Below are 23,208 nucleotides of genomic sequence, written 5' to 3'. Positions count from 1 at the left end.
TATTCACACACACAGTATATGATGTTTTCACAGGTCTTGCAGAGACTGAGTGGCCTGGGCGCAATCAGATGCTAAAACACAGTCCTGTGACGTATTTCCTGGATGGAGCTCATACTACTCGCAGCATGCTGGCCTGTGTCCGCTGGTTCAATGAAGTCACACCACAACACGAGAGAAATGCTGGGTGAGAAGGCCTTACTCTTTTATTTGTATTCAGGGCCAGGAACTCAGACAGTAGAGCATGGTGTTTACCAAACATTACCAACGCCAGGTCATGGGTTCAATTCCCAGGGAAGTTGTGAACTGATAAAAACGTATAGTCGCTTTGGATAAAAGCGTCTGCTAAATGCATAAAGGTAAATAAGGACCAGAACGAACTGTTTTCTAAAATATCTTTATGATTGTTCCTTTAAGACTAAAAGGTTTAGATGCAAATCTAAAGGCATGTAGTAGAAACTCAAGAATATAATCAGTGGAGCAGTGCATTGGTTCTTGAACTGTGCATATCAGCAGACGGTGGGTAATTTTTGTTGGTGTTTAATGCTCTTTGTGTTTGTAGGGGTTCGGTGGTGAGGGTCCTCTTATTCAACGCTACAGGAGAGAGAGACTGTGCCGCTATGCTCAAACTGCTCGTAGTGAGTTATCAGTTCACATTTTTTTAATCATATTAATCTGCACTAAATTAACCAGACTCATGTTTGTTTGTATTATTTGTATTGAGTGTTAATTAGGGCTGCATGATATATCGAAAATATCAAAACATCGCAAATGTAAATATCGTGATATGCATATCGCAAGGGCGTGCGATATCTGAATCATTTTAATAATAGGCTACTTAAATCAAAACGTTGCAAAAGGTCAAAGTTTTAGTTCGATGCATATAGCAGAGAATTGCTTGACGTTAAAAAGAGTTAAGTGCAATAAGTTGCAGAAGACTCTGCCGTCTTGTCTTGCTGTCTGACAGACTCACACCCAAGCCGCATCTCACACAGCGTATCTTCCGTTCTGCCGCACACGTGCAAAGCGCGCGCGCACACACACAGAGACGTGTTTCAGACGGCGAACACCGAGTTGATTCGTATTTCGCATCTCCTCCTTATGTTTTAATCATGTTTGAACTTTCTCAGATTATATTTTTTGCTGTGGTATATGAAGAAGTACTTAGTGTATGGAAAGCAAAGTCACAATGATATAAAATTAGTGTCATTCGTTTTTTTTTTTTGTCATTCACATTGATGTTAAAATTACATTTTCTGATTTGTGACATTACTTTTTATGTACTGCTAAAACACTGCTGGTCACTTTCAGAAGTTGTAGTGATTCTTTCTTTTCCAAGAAAGAATGTGAAACAGATTGGTTATATCATTTAAATTTTTTAATATTTTAAAATATAATTTAAACAGATTTTTCACACTTTAAGCAATATCGTATCGCATATCGAATATCGCATTTTTTAACAAGGTATCGCATTTTTTTTCAATATCGCACAGCCTTAGTGTTAATGAGTGTTTTTTTCTTTTAGCCCTGTCACTTTGACTTTGCTGTGTTCTGTCCGAACATCACGGAGGCCATAGCGACCTGTAATGCAGGTAAGAGATGCTTCCAGTCACCGTCCTGTGTAAGAGATCCAGAGGCAGAAGATGATATGAGATCTAGTCAGTCAATAAGAGGTGATGATAGATGTTTAAAGTGGTTCAGGAACAAATTCTGTTTAAAAACTGTGAAGAGTGCTGACTAACTACACAACACTTTTTGCATAAATTGAACTTTTAGCATGAAGATTTTCAAATCAAATCACAAGATTTTATTTTGATTAGAATGCTGCATTACAAAGTATTTTTTATTTATTTTTTTGCCAACGTAGAAAGTGTAGTGATATTTTGCTAACGTACTCTATCCTTCAGACCAACAGAACTTTAATGTTTCTGTGGAGAACATGCTCACACGTTGCTTGGACAACCAGCAGAGCTGGCGTGTTCTGAATGGCCAGGAGGAGAAGCCAGAGGCGGAGCTTCTGATCGGAGGTGGTTTGCCATTGGTGGCAGAAAGACACACGGACACACTGGTGTTTCCCTGCATCCTCAGCGCCCTGCAGTGGATCAGTCAGGGAAGAGACTCTGCTCTGTCGGACCCAAACAAATGTGTCATACCCGTTAAACCTAGCATAAAAGCGAAAGCTGCTCCACTCCGAGAGGCTGTAAGCATACACGTCCTCATCACAGGTAGTTTACACCTCGTGGGAGGGGCTTTAAAACACTTGGACCCTTCTTTAAACTCATAATGGACATATGCACGTGTCTGCAGTGTCAGACAGACAGCCAAACACAGCAAGAGCACCACCTAGTGCCTGAACCCTATGTTTTGGTACTCAAAGGAGTAGTTCACCCAAAAATTAAGATTTGTTAAAAATGTACTACTCACCCTCAGGTCATCCAAGGTGTAGATGAGTTTGTTTCTTCATCAGATTTGGAGAAATGTAGCATTACATCACTTGCTCACCGATGGATCCTCTGCAGTGAATGGGTGCCGTCAGAATGAGTCCAAACAGCTGATAAAAATGGTGTGGATTATTGTGATGTTTTTATCAGCTGTTTGAACTCTCATTCTGACGGCACCCATTCACTGCAGAGGATCCATTGCTGAGCAAGTGATGTAATGCTACATTTCTCCAAAACTGTTCTGATGAAGAAACAAACTCATCTACAACTTGGATGACGTGAGGGTGAGGAAATTGTCAGCAAATTTTCATTTTTGGGTGAACTATTCCTTTAACAGTTCAGTATTAGAAGATTTACTGCAAATCATGGTTGAAATCTTGTCTTCTAGAATCCATGCATTCTATATCCTGAAGAGCATCGGACCAGTTCATCAGTTTATATAAAAAGCACATAAATCCGAATCTACTTGAGCTGTTTATGATTACTTTAATGGGATACTTTAATTTGAAGTACTTAAAGTGCATTCAGTTCATTTTCTGTGTAAGCTTCTTTGTTTTACACTACAATTTTGACGTTTTTAACTGGATCTTTCCATTCATGAAATAGAAAGTCAGGTTGCTTGTTCATCAGTGTTTGTGTTATTATTTTTTTATTGCACTGAAATAATGGTGCCATATATTAAACACTGTTCTCTAATCTAGTAACGTAATATTAATGTGTCATTACTCACACATGCATGGGAAAGTTTGCATTCATAAGTGGATGCAAAACGATGTTCAAAGCATGTCAACATTGCGGTGCCCACATCCGTTCATAGTGAACAAAAATGTGTTAAATGTTTTGTGTGTATATATATACATTAGAGGACTGGAGGTGTATAAAAATGGACTGTCAAATATGACTTTTTATGTTTCGAATATTAATGTAACTTAATTTTTTTTGTAGCATTTTATGTACTGTAGCAGACAGGAAAGTGTGTAGTCTAGATACAAACTATTTTCAAATGCAACCTGGATTTTTGAATATGGTAACTTGGTTTTGGGATAATTTGTTATATATGAAAGATTGGATAATTAATATAACAATAATGTAACTAGAAATTGGTTTTGATCAATAAATATTATACCACCCTTGTCTTAAAGTGCCATAGGGTGCTATTAAAAATCTTTGAGTACTGTACATAACAGATGGAAAATAAATAAAAATAAAAACTGAAGAATTTTGTGTCTGTATTATATAATACTTTTTATTTATTTGTATGCATATACAGTTTCTAATTTCCAGTTTGGTTAATGAGATAATTTATAAGCGTCATATATGTGAACATTTAGTACATAATCATTAATAGATTTCGACCTACAGAACAATAAAAAAAATTGTTTAAATACCTTTGACCGCAGAGTAGCTTTATGTAATAACTGCGGATCTTCCGGGCGGCAGGTGGCGGTAGAGTTTTTTTCTTTCCGCGGTTGAATCCGTCCTGCGGACCGCAGAGGAACAGCAAGGATGCAGCGCGACAAAACCGTAAGCGCCAGCGGTGGGGATAAGTACGAATATTTTAATAATATTCTATCTCTTGTCAGTCGTTTAAAGTATTACAAACTCGATTTTGTTTATCTTTAACATGTCAAGCACATATGCGTACTGTTTAAATGTAGTTAGTCATTTAAATTACGGTGTAAAGCTGATATTTGTGCGTGTGGGTTTGGTTTTTTGTCTTTGTCGGGCCGAATGAAGATCGCGAAATCACCCACACAACCCAAACAGCCTCATAAAACACGAAATATGGTCGTATTCAAAACATACATTTGCCAAAATGCATCTGTACGAGTCTTGTCATTATAATTAGCTCAATAGAAGAACATCAGATGGTAAACAGAGCTCTTCATCGTGTATAAAAACAAATATGCCTGCTGTGTGTGTTTAGGCCGGACAGAGAGACCGCCATCATGTCAAAATACTATGATGGGGTCGAGTTTCCCTTCTGTGATGAATTCTCTAAATATGAGAAGCTGGCAAAGATCGGCCAGGGCACCTTCGGGTGAGTAACGTTATTTGGTGCTTGTGTAAGTAAATTTAGCTTCAGCCTTAATGTTTATAACTGCTGTAATCCACTGTCAGGAAAACAATGATATGATGTCTATGGAGAACTATGTCGTTAAAGGTTAATAGTTCACCCAAAAATTAAAATTAGCTGAAAATGTACTCACTCTCCGGCCATCCAAGATGTAGATGCGTTTGTTTCTTCATGATTTAGAGAAATTCAGCATTACATCACTTGCTCACTAATGGATCCTCTGCGGTGAATGGGTGCCGTCAGAATGAGAGTCAAAGCAGTTGTTAAAAACATCACAATAATCCACAAGTAATCCACAGCACTCCAGTCTATCAATGAATGTCTTGTGAAGTGAAAAACTGCGTGTTTGTAAAAAAGAAGAGAAAAGAAAGGTATCAACATGTTTTTAACTTCAGACCGATTCCTCTATCCATAATATTGTTTTCTCCAGTTAAAAAAAAAAAATAGTCTAATCTGAAACGGGAGAGAAATATACACAGATCAAGAACTATTTTAGTGAAATCCGTATAAAATGTTTCGTTATTATGGATTGTGGACTCGTATTTTGGCTAGAAGCAACTATTTAAAGGTAAAAAAATTTTAATGATGGATTTGTTTCTTATAAACATGTTGCTTTTCACAAGACATTAACTGATGGACTGGAGTGGTGTGTGGATTACTTGTTGATTATTGTAATGTTTTTATCAGCTGTTTGGATTCTCATTCTGACGGCACCCATTCACTGCAGAGGATCCATTGCTGAGCAAGTGATGTGATGCTAAATTTCTCCAAATCTGATGAAGAAACAAACTAATCTATATCTTGGATTGCCTGAAGGTGAGTAAATCTTAAGCAAATTGTCATTTGGGGTGAACTGTTCCTTTAAACCTCATGCTATATTTTGGTTTAGAAGTAACCAGTGTGATTGCTGGTTGGATTACCCATAAGGTTGAGTGATTCAGTGATGTATTCTGTCTGTAGGGAGGTGTTCAAGGCCAAACACAGACAGACGGGGAAGAAGGTGGCTTTAAAAAAAGTACTTATGGAGAATGAGAAAGAAGGGGTGAGAACATAAAGCTCCATCCTACATTGAAATCAAGTTTCACAATTATTGGAGTCTTGATTAAAAATTCAGATTTGTGTTCTTCTCCTCAGTTTCCCATCACAGCTCTGAGGGAGATCAAGATCCTACAGCTGCTCAAACATGAGAATGTGGTGAACCTCATTGAGATCTGCAGGACAAAAGGTGAAGACCTACACAGTCTTGTCTTTATTAAGCCTTTCTGTGGTGTATCTGCTGTCATAAGATACACAGCTGCTTTTTTAACATGGAAATTTAGCATAAAAACATTAATGTGCTGATCTACAAATTCCTACAGTCATAGAAAATCTGGAATTATCAAGGAATATACCTGGAAAATTCATTTAAATTAGTTTTTAAAAAATTATGGACACTTTAAAAAAATTTTTTGTATTTTTTTTATTTGCTCTGCTGAATATTTCATCAGTTAGACAAGCAGGTGTGATTAATATCAGTCTGTCCATCGAGGGTCTTATTGGAGACATTTGTACACTAAGTACAATTATTTCTTATCGGAGAAAGCATTCTCTGCAAAATTATTTTTAATAGATAAAAGAGTTCGGTTTATTATACACACATGCTGCATATCGTCTGTCGATTTAAATGCATGAGCTCTTTAAAGTCTGTCAATTCTGATTGACTCTGTGTTTATTGTTCATCAGCTGGAAAAAGTGATTCCAACAATATCATTCCTCAGTGTCGTTAAACTTTAAAGTTATAGTGATCACTATAGTAATCAGTTATCGTCCTTCCTTGATGTGATTGGCCCTTCTTCCAGTAATCATTTAAATTTATTAGTCAAAAAGTGTTGGACCCCTGTAACTATGACTAGAGTTCCTGTTACTCACCCTAAATCAAACATTAGACAGTGTGTTAAATTACATGGTCTTGCTTTTGATTGGAGGAATATGGATTATTATAAACATTTATCTCCTCTCTTTCCCTCCAGCCACCCAGTTTAACCGTTACAAGGGCAGCATCTATCTAGTGTTTGATTTCTGTGAGCACGACCTCGCTGGACTGCTGAGTAACGCTAATGTTAAATTCACTCTGGCTGAGATTAAGAAGGTGATGCAGATGCTGCTGAATGGACTTTACTACATACACAGAAACAAGGTGAGACAACATACAGTTTGCCTGGTAATATTCCCAGAGTATTTGATGTAAATATGACAAAGAAACAGGCTCAGAGTTGTCACTGTGATGTTTAAAGTCTCAGACTGAAGTATTTTGTGTGTTTGTGTCAGATCCTCCACAGAGACATGAAAGCAGCCAATGTTCTGATCACCAGAGATGGCGTTCTGAAGCTGGCTGATTTTGGATTGGCCAGAGCTTTTAGTTTGGCTAAGAACAGTCAGGGGAACCGCTACACAAACCGGGTCGTCACACTGTGGTACCGACCGCCTGAACTGCTGCTGGGTAAGTGAAACCCAGTTGAAACACTTGTTGTTGGATATAATTATTGTTTTTTCACTTTGTATATTTGTGTTTTTTAGGGGAGAGAGACTACGGGCCTCCCATAGATCTGTGGGGTGGAGGGTGTATCATGGCAGAGATGTGGACCAGAAGCCCCATCATGCAGGGCAACACAGAACAGCACCAGCTCACACTCATTAGTCAGCTGTGTGGCTCTGTTACTCCTGAGGTAACGCACAGAACCACACTTTAGACCGCTTTACACATGGTATTCACATCTACTTTGGGTAATCAGATCACAAGTAGCCAACTGAGACAGATTACTGTTTAGATTCAATATTAACATGTTCAAATATTTCTAAAGTGTCTACTTGAGGGTTTAATTTCATTATGTGGTATGAATTTTTTTCCTTTTTGTTTGCAAATATTTACATTTTAATAATTTAACAGATGTTTTTATCCAAAGCGACTTATAAATGAAGACAATAGAAGCAATTAAATCAACAAAATTGAAGTGCTGTGACAAGTCCCAGTTAGTCTAGCACACTACATGTAGCATTTCTTTTTTTAATTAATAGAAAAACATAGAATAGAAATAAGAGTAGAAAGTGCTAGTAGTTATGGGTCAAGTGTTGATGGAAAATATCCCTCTGAACTGTTTCTTGATGAAGACTGAAGCAGCTTGAATTGAGTTCAACCAGCAGGGAACAGTGAAGGTAAAGGTCTGTGAAATTGATTTTGTGCCTCTTTGGGATGTTCATTTGCAGAACGCAAGCTTCTGGAGGGCACACAAGTCTGAAGTAGTGAGTTTAGGTATAGGAGTGCAGAGCCGATGTTTAGCGATGTGGTCTGAGGTTTGACTGATATAAGGTTTATGTGCTTAGCTGAATAGAAAAGTTGTTGTGGTGAAGTATTGGCTGAAACCCACAAGCTATTTTGTCTTGTCATTTGACAAAATCAGTACAAAAACATAAATATGAATCTTGAATCTCAATTTTTTATTTATTTAACATAAGTACAACAAGTGTAAATATATAACTTAATTCTGTTAATTTTTTATATGCAATTGTTTAACATAAGTGCAAAAACCATAAATATGTAACTTGAATCCAAATTTTTTTTATTTGTTTGCCTATATTTAACAAGTAGAAAAAGCAGAATTTATAAACTTTTTTTTTTTTTTTTTGCTAATATTTAACATAAAAAGAGTACAAAATGCATAAATATGTCACTTGGATCCTTTTTAATTTTTAAGATGTATTTATTTGCATATTTCACATAAAATTGGTACAAAAAGCATAAATATAAAACTTGAATTTATGCTTAATATTTATATGCATATATCTAACAAAATGATTACAAAAAGCATAAAATATGAAACTTAAATCCATGTTAATTAAAAAATATATATATTTATATGCGTCTATTTAACTCAAAATGAGTACAAACATTTGCAAAAACATGCGTCCTTGTTTCATGTTTGAGTCCAGTTTACTTGTTTTAATTTTTAGATTTTTACCATCTTTATTCTCAGGTTTGGCCCAGTGTGGATAAGAAGTATGAACTGTATCAGAAGATGGAGCTTCCTAAAGGTCAGAAGCGTAAGAATAGACAGCGACGACGCTCTCAACCACGACTTCTTCTGGTCCGACCCCATGCCCTCTGACCTCAAAAACATGCTGTCCACACACAACACCTCCATGTTTGAGTACCTGGCGCCACCACGCAGGAGAGGTCACATGCCCCAGCAGCCAGCCAATCAGAACAGAAACCCTGCCACCACCAGCCAATCAGAGTTCGACAGGGTGTTTTGATTAATATGGCCAGCTGTGATTGGTCAAGGAGAGAGAGACTTCTGATTGAATAGGAGGAACCTTTAGTGATTCGATTACAGAATATAAGACCTTTCCAACTATATCTTGAGTTATTGCTACATCACAGTGTTGTGTTTGCAAATAGAGTTCTTGTTTAGTGTTTGCACTAACAGAAGCATTATCTAAATTACAAAAAATACTGATGAGCCCAGTGATATGAATTGCTTAATCCATACTGAGCTGATCCAGCAACAACGCGAGGTTATTATGCTGCCGGTGCATTGTGGGAGAAAAAGAAGTGTACTTAATGTTTTCAAGCATGGATTCAGTGTAGTATAGGATAAAAGTCTGCTTTTCACATTGAAAATACTTTTGAAAATATGTTAAGTTAGTCTGAGAGAGCCATTAACTATTATTTAAACACCTGGTCATCATCTTTTCAGATTTTATTGTTAAATTTTTTTTAAAGATGTTTTTATTTGTAAAATCATGTGTTTGTGTTGGGTTGAGATATTAGTGTATAAGTTACTTGTAAGTATAATACACTAATAAAACCTCTCACATTTCCCACCCTTGTTTTGTGATTTCTGGGGGCAATTGTGGAGAACCTCTCTGAGGAAAAAGTCCAATTCAGTTTCAACAAGTACTTTGTGGTTGGAACTTGGATCTGGATGAAATATCACCCACAAATGAATCCATTTGTATACATGTTCATAAGAATTCTCAACTTACAGGTAATAAAGACTTAAAGTCAGTGTTAAACAAATCAAAACTAAATCTTTTGTACCACTTAAGTTCCCATGAGCTGGTTAGTCGGTCAAGAAGTCAGATGGACTTGACTGTTTATTTTAACTTTAATCAACTTGGAAAAGAACTTAATGCAAGTATTATAGTGAATCCTAATTCACGTAGTAACAAAAAATGTCCATCTAGAACTGAATAGAAGACCCTGACAAACAATTACAAACAAAACGAAATATGTATTTATTGAAGCCTTTCAATGTTAACGTATTTGTAATTTATTAGACTAAATTCAGAACTTGATTTTACACTGGAGCCTAGTAGCTGCAAAGGAGGCGGAAAGTCACCGCATGGCTGTATGTTTTCAGTGACGTGCAAATCAGACCTGATTAACACCAGTGAACGAGAGAAGAGAGAGAGAGAGATCTCAAGGTACTAGTTTCACTAACTATGTGATCTCATAAGAGATGCCTGGGGACACACAGGATGGCAGACAACACGAAGTGTCATCCTTCACAGGAGTGGTAATGACAGCAAAGCACTCTGGGTGTTTATTTTTATTAAATTGTAGGGCATGTTTTGTTTGTTTAGGCTAATAAGAGACTATTAACTACAACAGTTTTATCATACAGATGTCATTAAAACTCTACAAATGTATAAAACCAGTAAAAACCATACAGTAATATGATCGTCCGCTAACAATTAAAATGATGAAACCTTTTGAAAAGAGATATGAAATAACAAAGCCTAATTTCAAAAGCATTCATCTCTACTCGGTCATTTAGAATCTCCACAGAAGTGATCATGACATGTTGGCACCTGATGTTACAAATATTATTTAGGATTGTATTCAAGAAACATACACACGTGTTGCCTAAATGTTAAATTTGATGTCATTTTTGTTTAAAACAGGCAGAAAAGTGTAAAGTGGAAATTGTGAGAAAGGATGAGAAGAAAATGATGCCCAGTAAACTGCAGTTCGATTATCAGAAGTACAGGAGTAAAGAGAAGACACAGATGAAGAACAATCTGAAAGTGTCACAATCCAAAGTATTGAGAGATACAAACACAGTGAATCTTCTTAGATGCAACAGCAGCGTCTGGACCCAAACTGTAAGTATTATATTACACATTAACTGTCCTGATGAACAAATAGAAGTCTTATTTTCCATTACTGTAATGCTACTCTTTTCATTTATGAAGCTGACTTAAACCTAACTACTTCTTTATCTCCAGTCTCTCATGATCCAGTCAGAGCTGGAAAGTCTCATTCTGATGTACCAGAAGGTCCAGGATGAGGTGAGTTTACTTTACTGGCATTATTAATGACATGAATTCATCATCACATTCAAGGATGTATTTTAGTGCTGGCTAACATTGGTTCATGAATATTCTTGCTGCTTTAGAAAACAACAGGACCTTAAACTCCAGTATCTGAGGGGGGATCAGTCACTAGATTGTTGCATATTTTTGTGTATGACATGCACAAAGGTGCCACAGTGTCACCAATCAATTCAAATGATGAATAATTGGCACTGCAAAATGAGAATTACTTTTTAATTTTTATCTCACTGTATTTTTTTGTATTTTCTGCACATTATTGCCGGCACTTTTAACTTTTTGTGTATCTTAAGCTGAACATTTGTTTTTATTTTCTGAAAACCAAAGAAGTGTCTCTTGTAAATTGTACATAATGTTTTTGTAAGATGCTCTGGCTTATAGCATCTTGGAGTGAGAATACATGTAACACTTTCTTATCATTTGTTACTGGCATTGTCTTTATTTTATTATTTGAAATCTTATTTAGGATTAACTTTATTATTGTGATTTATTGTAATGGAAGCAAATACACACCATGAAAAATGATGACAATTCTGTGTCTTTCTTTAGCTGTTTTCACCTTAAGATACTTATTCAGCAGTCACTGTTATTGTATTATGTTTTTCTAGAGCTTTAGTTATTCTCAGAAGGCCTTCTGCTCAGATCGTTGTCAGAGAAAGAAACAAACTGGCAAACAAACAAGTTTAACAATTAATTCTGAAAAGAAATTAGGAGTATATGCAAATCTTTTATTATAAGGAGACAGTAAGATTAACAGTAGAGCTAGCGCAAGAGCAAGTAAAAAGGGTTTTAAAATAAGGATTGCAATCTGTAACTGTTAAATGTGAAATATAATATCTAAATATGTGTGAGGGATTTTTTTTAAATTCAGAACTGTAGCTTCTTAAGCTTAATATATATTTTTTTGTGTTCCACATAAGAAAGTAAGTTATGTTTGGAATTCCAGGAATCATGCTTTTTAGACTTTTTGGATCTGGTGGTAATGTCACAATATCATCTGTGTATTTTTGGTGCTGGATTCACAAAATCTTTCCTGCTGTTATGTTTGCAGACAAGGGAGATGTATGTGTACAATACAGCAAAAAGACAGCTAAAGTAGCATATTAAAACAAATTATATTAAAGAGAAATAAAAATGGGTTATGTTAAAACTATAATATATTAATCGGGTCACAATTTATTAAGCAACCCAAATGCATGCATGGTGAAATGTCTTGAACATTCAGTTTCCTGCTCATCGTCAGAGCTCTCCTGGTTTTCTTCCTCTTGCTTGCTTGTCCATGTCCCTCATAATGTTCTTCCATGTCTCTAAACAATTTGCAATTGTTATCCAGCACCCTACAATACAACGGATGAACGAAAGACATGACCAATTCAAATCAAATCACTTTATTGTCACAATACCATGAACGCAAGTGTACAGGTGTTGAAATTCTTTTGTGCAAACTCTGCAGTATGACAGTATAGATGCCAAGTAGTACTTCCATTTTTCCTGAATCGCTGACAACATGTCAGAATGGCCTATATTCTAGCAATTCAAATTTATGTAGCCCGGTGAGAATAAAAAGATGCTAAATTATGGTTTGATACTAATATGTTTATTTACATTATAATGTGTTTGTTTTATTTTTATTATTTGTTTATTCAGTTTCATTTCAGTGTTTTCATGTGTATGTATATAGTTATATTTATATATAATTTTATTTAATGTACGCATCACGAGGTGGAGGATGAGAGGGGCGTGGTGGGAAAGGAGGGAGATTGCGTATTACGTTAGTCCGAAAGAAAAGGATATTCTACACGATAATCACGTATATCTAGAGTGAATCCGTAATGAGTGATTTGTATTTTGCTAATAAGAACTTTATTTAGGAAGTATTGGTTATATTTAGCACTGATTACACTTTGCACGTTCATATTTGTATTTTGCTAATAAGAACTTTATTTAGCAAGTATTGGTTATATTTAGCACGGATTACACTTTGCACGTTCATTCCATGTGCTTGTGTGGTGACTAGCACGAACCGGATCGACATTCAACGCAGAGAAGGAGAAACAGATAGCGCTCCGGGTGACCGGAAAAGCCCGGAGTTCCTCTGTTGCCGCGTGGGAGAGCCGCTAGCCGCTAGCCGCTCGCGCGAGCCAAAGCCACGACGTTTCATTTTACCGCGGAACCCGTCGCGTTCTGGAAAAAACCCTCAGGCCTGCAACGTGTGTGAGGTGTGTGAGTGATAGCGGGAAAGTGGACCCACTGTTTTGTTACTGAATATAGAGAGTATTTCATTGGGTTAAATCACTTCATTGGGTTATTTAAATATATAAACAAAACCTCATACGACCAGTATTGGATTCTATCGTCTTTATTGCTGCTGGAAGGAAGAGAAATATAATATTTGACCGTTAAAGTTAATCATAACAGTGAAACAAATAATTACCCAGGCCCCATGCTTTAATATAGCGGGTATCGTTACTGGGGTTACACTTACATCGCAGTCTGTTCATTATCAAAATAAAATACAGTCAATCAAACATATAAAAGGTTACACTGGTCAGTTTAAATAGACCGTTGTCTTTTGCCTCCAAAATGTTTGTAATTAGCGAGTTAAAAAAAGAAAACTTTAATCAAGCTCATGGGTTGTACATTCTCACGGCAACTCTTTACAGTCAGAGAATACTTGTTGTCTAAGTATCAATGCCAGCATCGCACGCCACATGCTTCTAAAGGTGAAGTGCTGCCTCTGTCTGCATGTCTGCCTCAAATTCTCAGTGCAGCAGCCATGCAGCACAGTATTGTTTAACCTTTGATGCGACTGGAGAAAATGTAATGCTATAATCTACACTTATCACGATTAGGTAATTGTTGCAGTTGGAATCGTATTCATTTTTAAGAAAGACAAGGTAACAAAACACCTCTTAGCCCCCTAGCGCCTTTCAAGTTACTTACAAACAAATACGAATTGATATATTTTTAATGTACAACTAGCCACAATGAAAAAGAAAACCTATATATCTATTGAATAAATAATTTTGTTAATCTGTAAAAACTATTATTGCTCTTTAGTTTGAAGAAACAGAGACAGACTGAATGACTTAATTCTGTCAAAGATGGGTCACTTTGCTCACAGCTGAACAGTCCAGTATCTGTTTGTGATCTACCTTCTTGGAACTGGAAATTAAACTTGCAGACCTCAGGTGTATCTCAAGTGCTTAAACCTCTCTCTTTTATTTCTTTAGAAAAGATTGCTGTGTTGACACAAATGAGATATGACAAACTGTACTAAAAATTGTACACAACAAGCACACAATTGTTGCCTAAAGGTTAATTTTTCATGTAATGTTTGTTTGAAACCGACAGAAAAGTGTGAAAAGGAAATTGTGAGACCGGTTGGGTGGAAAATAATGCCCAACAAACTGCAGTTTGATCTCCAGAAAATCAAGAACAAGAAAATGAAGAAGAAACAGAAAAAGCCAAAATCCAAAGGGTCAAGAGATACAAACCCAGTGAAAGCTGTGAGATGGGACAGCATGGAGCGTCTGAGACCAGAGTGTGAGTATTGTATGAGATTCTCTCTCACTGATGAGAGATTACAGACAAGTATTTTTTCCTTTGTCATAACATCAACTCTTTCAATGATGAAGCTGGTTTAAACCTGATGCAGGATGTCCACATATACTGATTATTCTTTCTCTCACTGATATCTGTCTCTCGTGATCAAGCTGTAGAGTCTCATTCTGATGAATCAGAGAAGGTCCAGGATGAGGTGAGTTTACTTTACTGACTGTTATTATACTCTGAATGATCATGATATTCAAGAATGTATTTTAGTGCTGACTAATATTTGTGAATGAAAATTAATGCCGTTTTAGAAAACACCAGGACATTAAACTCCAGAATGGGACGGGGGTTCATTCAACTTTCTGGACAACTTTCTTCAGTTTGCTTTTACACATCTTGCGAGTGCTACATGGCTGCACATTTGGAGCTGCGCTTGTGTTCCTGTAGCAAACATACTGTACATTTGTTTTTGTAGTTTTCTGTTGCCTGTATATTGTTGAGTTGAGTCAATCTGCTGTTCTTTTTTTTTTTTGACAGCCAGGGAAGTGTCTTAGCTTAAGTGCCATTTTATTTTTCAGTAATTAATCAATTACACTTTCTATTCTAGGATTGGTTATGGTCGCCGTGATTTTGCCAAGTAAGACATGTTCCTGGATCAACATCTTTTGTTGATCCTGGATCAACATTACTGTCCAAAAATATAGAATAAACCCAATGCAGGGATCAACACTAACGATTGCAAATAGCTATTCTATTTATACTATATTAAAATAGCAGGATATTCTGCTAATTACTTATTGCCAGTAGTGGCAATTATCTGCACCTCAGCATTGTAATACATTATAAAACAGTATGCAATAATAACTTATTGAGTGTAAATTTTAATTTTAATTCAAATTATTAAATGGATGCCACCTTATTGAGACAAAAGCCCTCCCTACGCCTACCCTAAACCTACCTGATGCTTTTTCAACTTTTTGATAAATACTGATAAATATCACTGGAGTGATGACCAAAGTTTTGTGCAAGTTAAAAAAAGAAAACTTTAATCAAGCTCATGGGTTGTACATTCTCACGGCAACTCTTTACAGTCAGAGAATACTTGTTGTCTAAGTATCAATGCCAGCATCGCACGCCACATGCTTCTAAAGGTGAAGTGCTGCCTCTGTCTGCATGTCTGCCTCAAATTCTCAGTGCAGCAGCCATGCAGCACAGTATTGTTTAACCTTTGATGCGACTGGAGAAAATGTAATGCTATAATCTACACTTATCACGATTAGGTAATTGTTGCAGTTGGAATCGTATTCATTTTTAAGAAAGACAAGGTAACAAAACACCTCTTAGCCCCCTAGCGCCTTTCAAGTTACTTACAAACAAATACGAATTGATATATTTTTAATGTACAACTAGCCACAATGAAAAAGAAAACCTATATATCTATTGAATAAATAATTTTGTTAATCTGTAAAAACTATTATTGCTCTTTAGTTTGAAGAAACAGAGACAGACTGAATGACTTAATTCTGTCAAAGATGGGTCACTTTGCTCACAGCTGAACAGTCCAGTATCTGTTTGTGATCTACCTTCTTGGAACTGGAAATTAAACTTGCAGACCTCAGGTGTATCTCAAGTGCTTAAACCTCTCTCTTTTATTTCTTTAGAAAAGATTGCTGTGTTGACACAAATGAGATATGACAAACTGTACTAAAAATTGTACACAACAAGCACACAATTGTTGCCTAAAGGTTAATTTTTCATGTAATGTTTGTTTGAAACCGACAGAAAAGTGTGAAAGGAAATTGTGAGACCGGTTGGGTGGAAAATAATGCCCAACAAACTGCAGTTTGATCTCCAGAAAATCAAGAACAAGAAAATGAAGAAGAAACAGAAAAAGCCAAAATCCAAAGGGTCAAGAGATACAAACCCAGTGAAAGCTGTGAGATGGGACAGCATGGAGCGTCTGAGACCAGAGTGTGAGTATTGTATGAGATTCTCTCTCACTGATGAGAGATTACAGACAAGTATTTTTTCCTTTGTCATAACATCAACTCTTTCAATGATGAAGCTGGTTTAAACCTGATGCAGGATGTCCACATATACTGATTATTCTTTCTCTCACTGATATCTGTCTCTCGTGATCAAGCTGTAGAGTCTCATTCTGATGAATCAGAGAAGGTCCAGGATGAGGTGAGTTTACTTTACTGACTGTTATTATACTCTGAATGATCATGATATTCAAGAATGTATTTTAGTGCTGACTAATATTTGTGAATGAAAATTAATGCCGTTTTAGAAAACACCAGGACATTAAACTCCAGAATGGGACGGGGGTTCATTCAACTTTCTGGACAACTTTCTTCAGTTTGCTTTTACACATCTTGCGAGTGCTACATGGCTGCACATTTGGAGCTGCGCTTGTGTTCCTGTAGCAAACATACTGTACATTTGTTTTTGTAGTTTTCTGTTGCCTGTATATTGTTGAGTTGAGTCAATCTGCTGTTCTTTTTTTTTTTTGACAGCCAGGGAAGTGTCTTAGCTTAAGTGCCATTTTATTTTTCAGTAATTAATCAATTACACTTTCTATTCTAGGATTGGTTATGGTCGCCGTGATTTTGCCAAGTAAGACATGTTCCTGGATCAACATCTTTTGTTGATCCTGGATCAACATTACTGTCCAAAAATATAGAATAAACCCAATGCAGGGATCAACACTAACGATTTTTTTCTACTGGCCCAGTCGGGTCAGTGGTTCAAATTTTTACTTGCCCTGCCAACATTTTCACTGGCCCTGCCACCACAAAAAATAAAATAGTTGCTGTTATCATTGTTTTTGATCTGTTATCTTGTATTCTAATAAGCTTATATGACACCAATATTTTAGATACCAATTAAATTTTGTAATTCTCTATTTCAATTTTGTTACCACAGCAAAAATCACTAGCCAAAAATAAACAAAGTTTAAACATTAAAGACAAGTGACAGGCAGTAAATAAGAACAAATGAACAAATTACAAGTAATAGAACAATTAAATATAGGCCTATAGCACAAAAATAGAAATGAAATGATGCTTTAGGTTTTTATGTTTGTAGATGTTCAGGTACAGAAATTGAAAAATCACATAAAATAACATTTGCATATTCTTCACTCCGTTGCACCTTGATTTTTCATAGCCATTAGAGGCAACCACTGCATTTTAATCATGAATTGAAAAAAAGTTTGATTTATATTAGACTGTATAATTTCAAAATCTGAAGCAAAAACAGAATAACCTGACTTTAGCTTTAAATTATCTGCATCTGCAGGAAACAGAAACAGCAGGTGGGCTGAATGAGATGCAGATTCACTCTCTGACAGCAGGCGGCACTTGTGGTACAGCGATACAGCGTTTCCTTGGTTACAGCTTAAATACAGCAGCGCTGCGCTTATTAACCATTAACACTAATTTAAATGCATCATACAGAGACAAAATGAAAAGAAAACGCCATATCTGAAAAACAGCACACGAGTACTGAATGTAGTTGTCTTTCACGCCCAAATGCTTTTTAATCGCTTGAAATTTTAAATTAACAAGTCTTAAAAACACATGCAAATGATAAGTCATGACGACGCTGCAGTGGCCCGATCGGGCAAGTGACAAATCCGTCTACTGTCTCGAACATCTTTCACGCTTAAACCTAACCCTACCCATAATTTATTCCTAAAATCAGTGTGAAATGATAGCTGATTAACAAGCGTGTAGAAGCACCTAACCCTGATCAAAACAGATATTTCCTGAAAAGTTATTCCTCAATTCTGATTGGTTAATTGGAATGTTGTTCCAGGATCAACAAGGATGTTGTAGGCCTACTTGGTGAAATCACGGTCATCGATTGGTTATATCAGTTCTTGTTATACTTGGGACACTTCATTTCCAGTGATATTGTCGACATGATTGCACAGATACTATTTAAACTGAACTGAGCTGGATGTTGACATCACTGAATTCAATGATGAACTGTCTTTAACTGAAAAATGAGTGTTTACTATTGTCACTTTGCATTATTGACACATTATTTTCCTAATTAATGCTGTTCAGTTGCTTTGACACAATCTGTATTGTTAAAAGCGCTATATAAATAAAGGTGACTTGACGTGACTTATAACAACTAACTGGGATTGCTGTATAGACAAGATTGCTTATTGTGACATCTGGCAGCCCTTTATTTGTAGATGAATGGAAAGAACACGTTTGTGTAACAAGGAGTTGAATTTACAGCTTTATGTAGCCACATTATTTCTAGGCCCCACATTGGGAACCGTTGTCTTCAAATGTTTGTCTTTTAACTGTTTAACTGACTTCTTGATGCTATTGTTTTTTTTTGCACAGCTTTGCTTACAATCATGTTTCAATCATACAATACATTATCACAGTACATACACAATCATGTCAATTATAAATAACAATATAGTAATAAAATATAGAGAAAAAGAAAATGTAAACAGACAGAATTGGGAATGTGCATATGTGCTATTTACAGATTAAAAGTTTTGAGAAGTTATTTACAGGTGTACAGTCCTGAGATGTGGACTGTATTGTTCAGGTGGAATATGGGGGTAAAAATATTCTTGTGTCTGGCTGTTTTGGTGCTCAGTGCTCTGTAGTGCCAGCCAGAGGGCAACAGTTCAAAGAGGGATGCTGGGTGTGAGGGGTCCAGAGTGATTTTGCCAGCCCTTTTTCTCACTCTGGAGGTGTAAAGATCTTGAAGGTTAGGCAGGGGAGCACCAATAATCTTCTCATTTAATTATTTATGATAGTCAACTAAAAAGAAAAGCCTAATTTGATAGCAGTTGTAATTTCTAACATTAGTTTGTGTCACTATGTTTCTGTGAACTCTTTAACCTTGTTGTTATTAGTTAACATAGTGAATGTAAACCTTAATTCAGAGCTTGACTTGATTCAACCTCACTAAAGTGTTGTCATTTGAAAAGTGAACTTTTTACTTGGTGACTTTAAGAAAACGATGCAACACTTACACTGCAAACCACAAAATAAATAAAGTCCAATTAAAAAAATAATGACATCAAATATAACTTTTCATCAAACATGCTGCAATAGATGTTTATCAAAGATGTACTTTTTACATCCACTTCACCACAATGGTAACTCCCAAAACACCAACATTATAGACCATCAGACATTAACAAGTCTCCCTATTTTCTCATCTTGCTAAAAAAAAATGCATAAAACAGCACTTTATTTCAGTATTTTCTCTCCCCAAAGCATGGGAAGAGTAAAATCGATTTTGAGCTCAGTTTAACCTGATGCAATCATAGAAACCTGGTACAATAATTAAATTATTCAAATTAAAGTGAACAGCATAAAAAAAAATTGAGCGAACTTGGTGCAGAAAAAGACGAGACTTTTTGTCTGCAAACCACATCAAATTTGAACTCGGGGTTTTTACTTGGTGACCTGCCACATCAATCCACAGTGTTCACTTATGTTGATGTTTTGTCAGACAAAATCTGTAGGCCTACTACAACTCATGCAATTTGTCACAAGGAGACAACATTAAAAGTACCTTCAATAGCAGATAGCAAGTAAAGAAATATGGGTATGTTTAATATTTAATGCTTAATAACACAAACTTACGTCAACATTGTGGATGAGTCTCATTCACTTGAAATGTTTAAATATCTGTGCTACCTAAATATGTGAAAAAGTTACATTAGCCTGTTATTTCCTCAGACATCCCACCACGCAGATAAATAAATAAATATTTTTTTTTCAGAAAATCCGAACAGAAGAGTTCACAGGAGACGCAGACAGAAGAAGCTACAGATGGAAACGGTGAATGCATCTCGATTGGCAACTTATGATTGAATCGCAGAAAACGCACTTGAATGCCCTGTCTGTTTCCTGTTTCTCCACTAGATGTCGCTCTTGGTATCTGGCTGGTGCTCTATATGGTGCTCTATAAATAGACTAAACAACACGCAGACGCAAACTGCATAGTGAGATTTAGGATACAGCCATTAACTGATAAGGTTTGTGCAGATTTGTTTGTTTGTTTTTACAACAGATTTGTCAATACAAAACCATAAATAACCATAAATAAAAAGTTATGAGTATTTTCTAGACCAACGCAGTTCCCATTCAGAGGGTGTAGCTACTATCGCGAATGACGTTTTCGAATGAATAGAATTTCTAACTAAACAAATAGTGATTTAGAGACGTTTACTAGTGAATATAGTGATTTAGAGACGTTTATTAGTGAAAATAGTGATTTAGAGACGTTTATTGGTGGTGCTCGAGAAGCATAGCACGTTATATATATATATATATATATTTTTTTTTTGCAGAATAATAATAAAAGAAAAATACTGCCCATTTTGTTCTGCAGAGTCATTGTACTCGGATCGAAACATTGTAGAGAAAAGGGTGTGGGATGTCTTGACTCAAAATGGCAAGTAGCCTTTTAGTATCTATAATATCTATCAATATCAATATTTTAGTATCTATAGCCACTCTCTGGCAACCATAAAGCAACGCGGCAGTGACAGTGAATTCAGCTAATATGCACGATTTCTTTATGGAAAAAGTGAATTTTTACTTATGAAATCTAATTTTACTGATCTACTGTCGTGTTCTAATTAAATTTAGGGAAGATGTATTTAGTTGTACAACAAAATCAGAACATCTAAGTACCCTGATACCAGGATATTCTCTGAATTTTTTTGCTAATGTCAGATTACAAATGCTGTAGGCCTATGTATTGACTTGCACAATCATCATTTTGCATTTGATGTAAATTACTTTAAACCAGAGAAAAATAAATTGTCTTTATACATTGTAGAGAGAAATGAAAAATATCACTAAAAATGAAAAACAAGGAGAAGAGATAGAGAACAGACTGGAAGAGTCACAAACAAGTGAATCAAGAGAGTCACTGAAACGTAGACACAGCAGCATGGAGAATTTAAAACCAGATCGTAAGTATTTTATTACATTTACTCTCACTGCCCTGATGAATTCATGATTTCTCAGATTCAGACATGTATGTAAAATATGATCACAGGTCTGTTTCCTTTATTTCACTCTCCAGTCTCGCATGATCCAGTCAAACCTGCAGGGTCTCGTTCTCATGTATCAGAGACGCTTCAAGCAGTGGTGAGTTTATAACAGTTATTATGATATATCATCCTGTTGAATTGGTTCATGCATGTGTTTAAATATTTTTAATAAGAAGACTCTGCTCTCTCTTTTAGAAAACACTACACATTCATTTTTATCGCTGATATCTTCAACCAGAGGCTCCACATCTCCGTGAACCTAAAAAAAGGGAAGAATGGAAATCTTCAAGCAGCTCAGACGAAACAGAGTTTCTTGCCAGAATGGGTAATAGTTGAATTGACCTCTGTTTTCATGTACGTGAGTGCTTAGAAAGACCCATCCTGCATCGCCAAAAATCATGACTGAACCATTCAAGACCCTCTGCAGTTTGCTTTCCGAGCTAATGTTTCAGAGCAATGCCTTTATCTGCATCACCTGCACTACTGGTTAGTCCTTGCACCTGTTGTTTACATGCATCTCAGGTGATAAAATAACAATTATATACAATTATAACAACTAATGACAACTATAGTATTATAACAACTGTACTTGTTCTCAGCAGACTATCGTCTCAACCAAAACCAGTATTAATACCTGGTGTAAACAGGATGGTCCACAAGACTAAAACGGCTACTTAGAGATGAAGAGAGTATTTATGTTGCCACCATAGTGTCAAAAGAAATTGAATGTACTTATGCATGAATTCAATTTCTTGAGTATAAAGTCTAAACACATTCTCTGAGCATTACAATTACACTAAATAATATTTGTTCTGCTTAAGATGACAGTGTTTTGGACTTTACTGACATTTATCAATGTAGAGTCATGCACAAGTGAAGTCGTTGTAGAAATGCCTCTTATTAGCAGGCTTATTTGTTTCCTGTGTTTCATGGTGATGTGATCCATAGTGGCTCTGCTTTCTGTAGTATAAAACTGTTTTACACCACTGATTGGATTTATGGATCATCTATCGCATTTAGGTGTACATGATTTCAAACACAGCTTTCAAAAAATGTAAAACTTTTGTAAGTGAAAACGGTAAAAGGGTATAGTATTTTATTTAAATTTTAATTTCACTGTAAATGTTTCCCTACATTTTTGTCCTGTGTATCCTGACAGACAGTCCCATCAAAAAAAGGTTCCAGTTCCCTTTCATGTGTTTATTTGAACTCATACTGAATATCATTTAACATTATTATTATTATTATTAAGAGGGCATTATTACAATTATTTACTTTTAAAGGGGTCATATGCCCTGCCTTTCTGAAACGCGTCGATTTTTACAAAGCTCATCGGTCTGAAAAAGCGAGGTGTGCTCTGATTGGCCAGCTATCCAGTGCGTTGAGATTGGCCGAATACCTCAAGCGTGAGACGGAAATGTTACGCCCCTCACCATATTGTGATGATGTCCTGTCCGGCCGGAGCGACGAGACAAAAACATTAAAACCCATTACAAACGAGGCATTCGTTGCATCCAGTGGGGACATAATTACGGATTATAATGACTTATACTGTCTTTTTACGCGTTGCGTTGCATCGCGCTGCGTAAACATAAAACCATGTCTGCATTTGTGATCGGAGAAATTACAAACAACAAGCCCTACTCTAACGTTACACTGCCCAAAAAACTCGCTTTAAATATATAAAATATAAAAACTCTTTAAATATAAAA

General features: G+C 36.0%; 1 protein-coding gene, 1 long non-coding RNA gene and 1 pseudogene across 2 annotated transcripts in view; all 3 read left to right on the top strand.

The window, feature by feature from the left end:
• The window catches only part of LOC107675685 (folylpolyglutamate synthase, mitochondrial-like), an 8,836-nt gene extending 6,403 nt beyond the window's left edge, over nucleotides 1–2,433 (top strand). Inside the window, exons 8-11 of the mRNA XM_016470103.1 lie at nucleotides 34–184; nucleotides 560–635; nucleotides 1,523–1,589; nucleotides 1,905–2,433. Coding sequence (XP_016325589.1) covers nucleotides 34–184; nucleotides 560–635; nucleotides 1,523–1,589; nucleotides 1,905–2,281 — 671 coding nt within the window. The 3' untranslated portion in view covers nucleotides 2,282–2,433. The remainder of the gene's footprint in view (nucleotides 1–33; nucleotides 185–559; nucleotides 636–1,522; nucleotides 1,590–1,904) is intronic.
• A 1,450-nt stretch (nucleotides 2,434–3,883) lies between these two features.
• LOC107675740 (cyclin-dependent kinase 9-like) lies at nucleotides 3,884–9,370 on the top strand (annotated as a pseudogene).
• Nucleotides 9,371–20,805: 11,435 nt separating this feature from the next.
• LOC107675742 (uncharacterized) lies at nucleotides 20,806–22,772 on the top strand. The gene is made up of 3 exons (XR_001632633.1): nucleotides 20,806–21,415; nucleotides 21,529–21,593; nucleotides 21,692–22,772. It is a non-coding gene; the product is annotated as an uncharacterized LOC107675742 (long non-coding RNA).
• The last annotated feature ends 436 nt before the right edge of the window (nucleotides 22,773–23,208 follow it).

Source organism: Sinocyclocheilus anshuiensis, unplaced genomic scaffold (assembly GCF_001515605.1).
Source record: "Sinocyclocheilus anshuiensis isolate Anshui unplaced genomic scaffold, SAMN03320099.WGS_v1.1 scaffold708, whole genome shotgun sequence".
Taxonomy (NCBI): Eukaryota; Metazoa; Chordata; class Actinopteri; order Cypriniformes; family Cyprinidae; genus Sinocyclocheilus; species Sinocyclocheilus anshuiensis.
The sequence above is the reverse complement of the archived record's forward strand: the minus strand, read 5'-3'. Positions and strand labels throughout refer to the sequence as shown.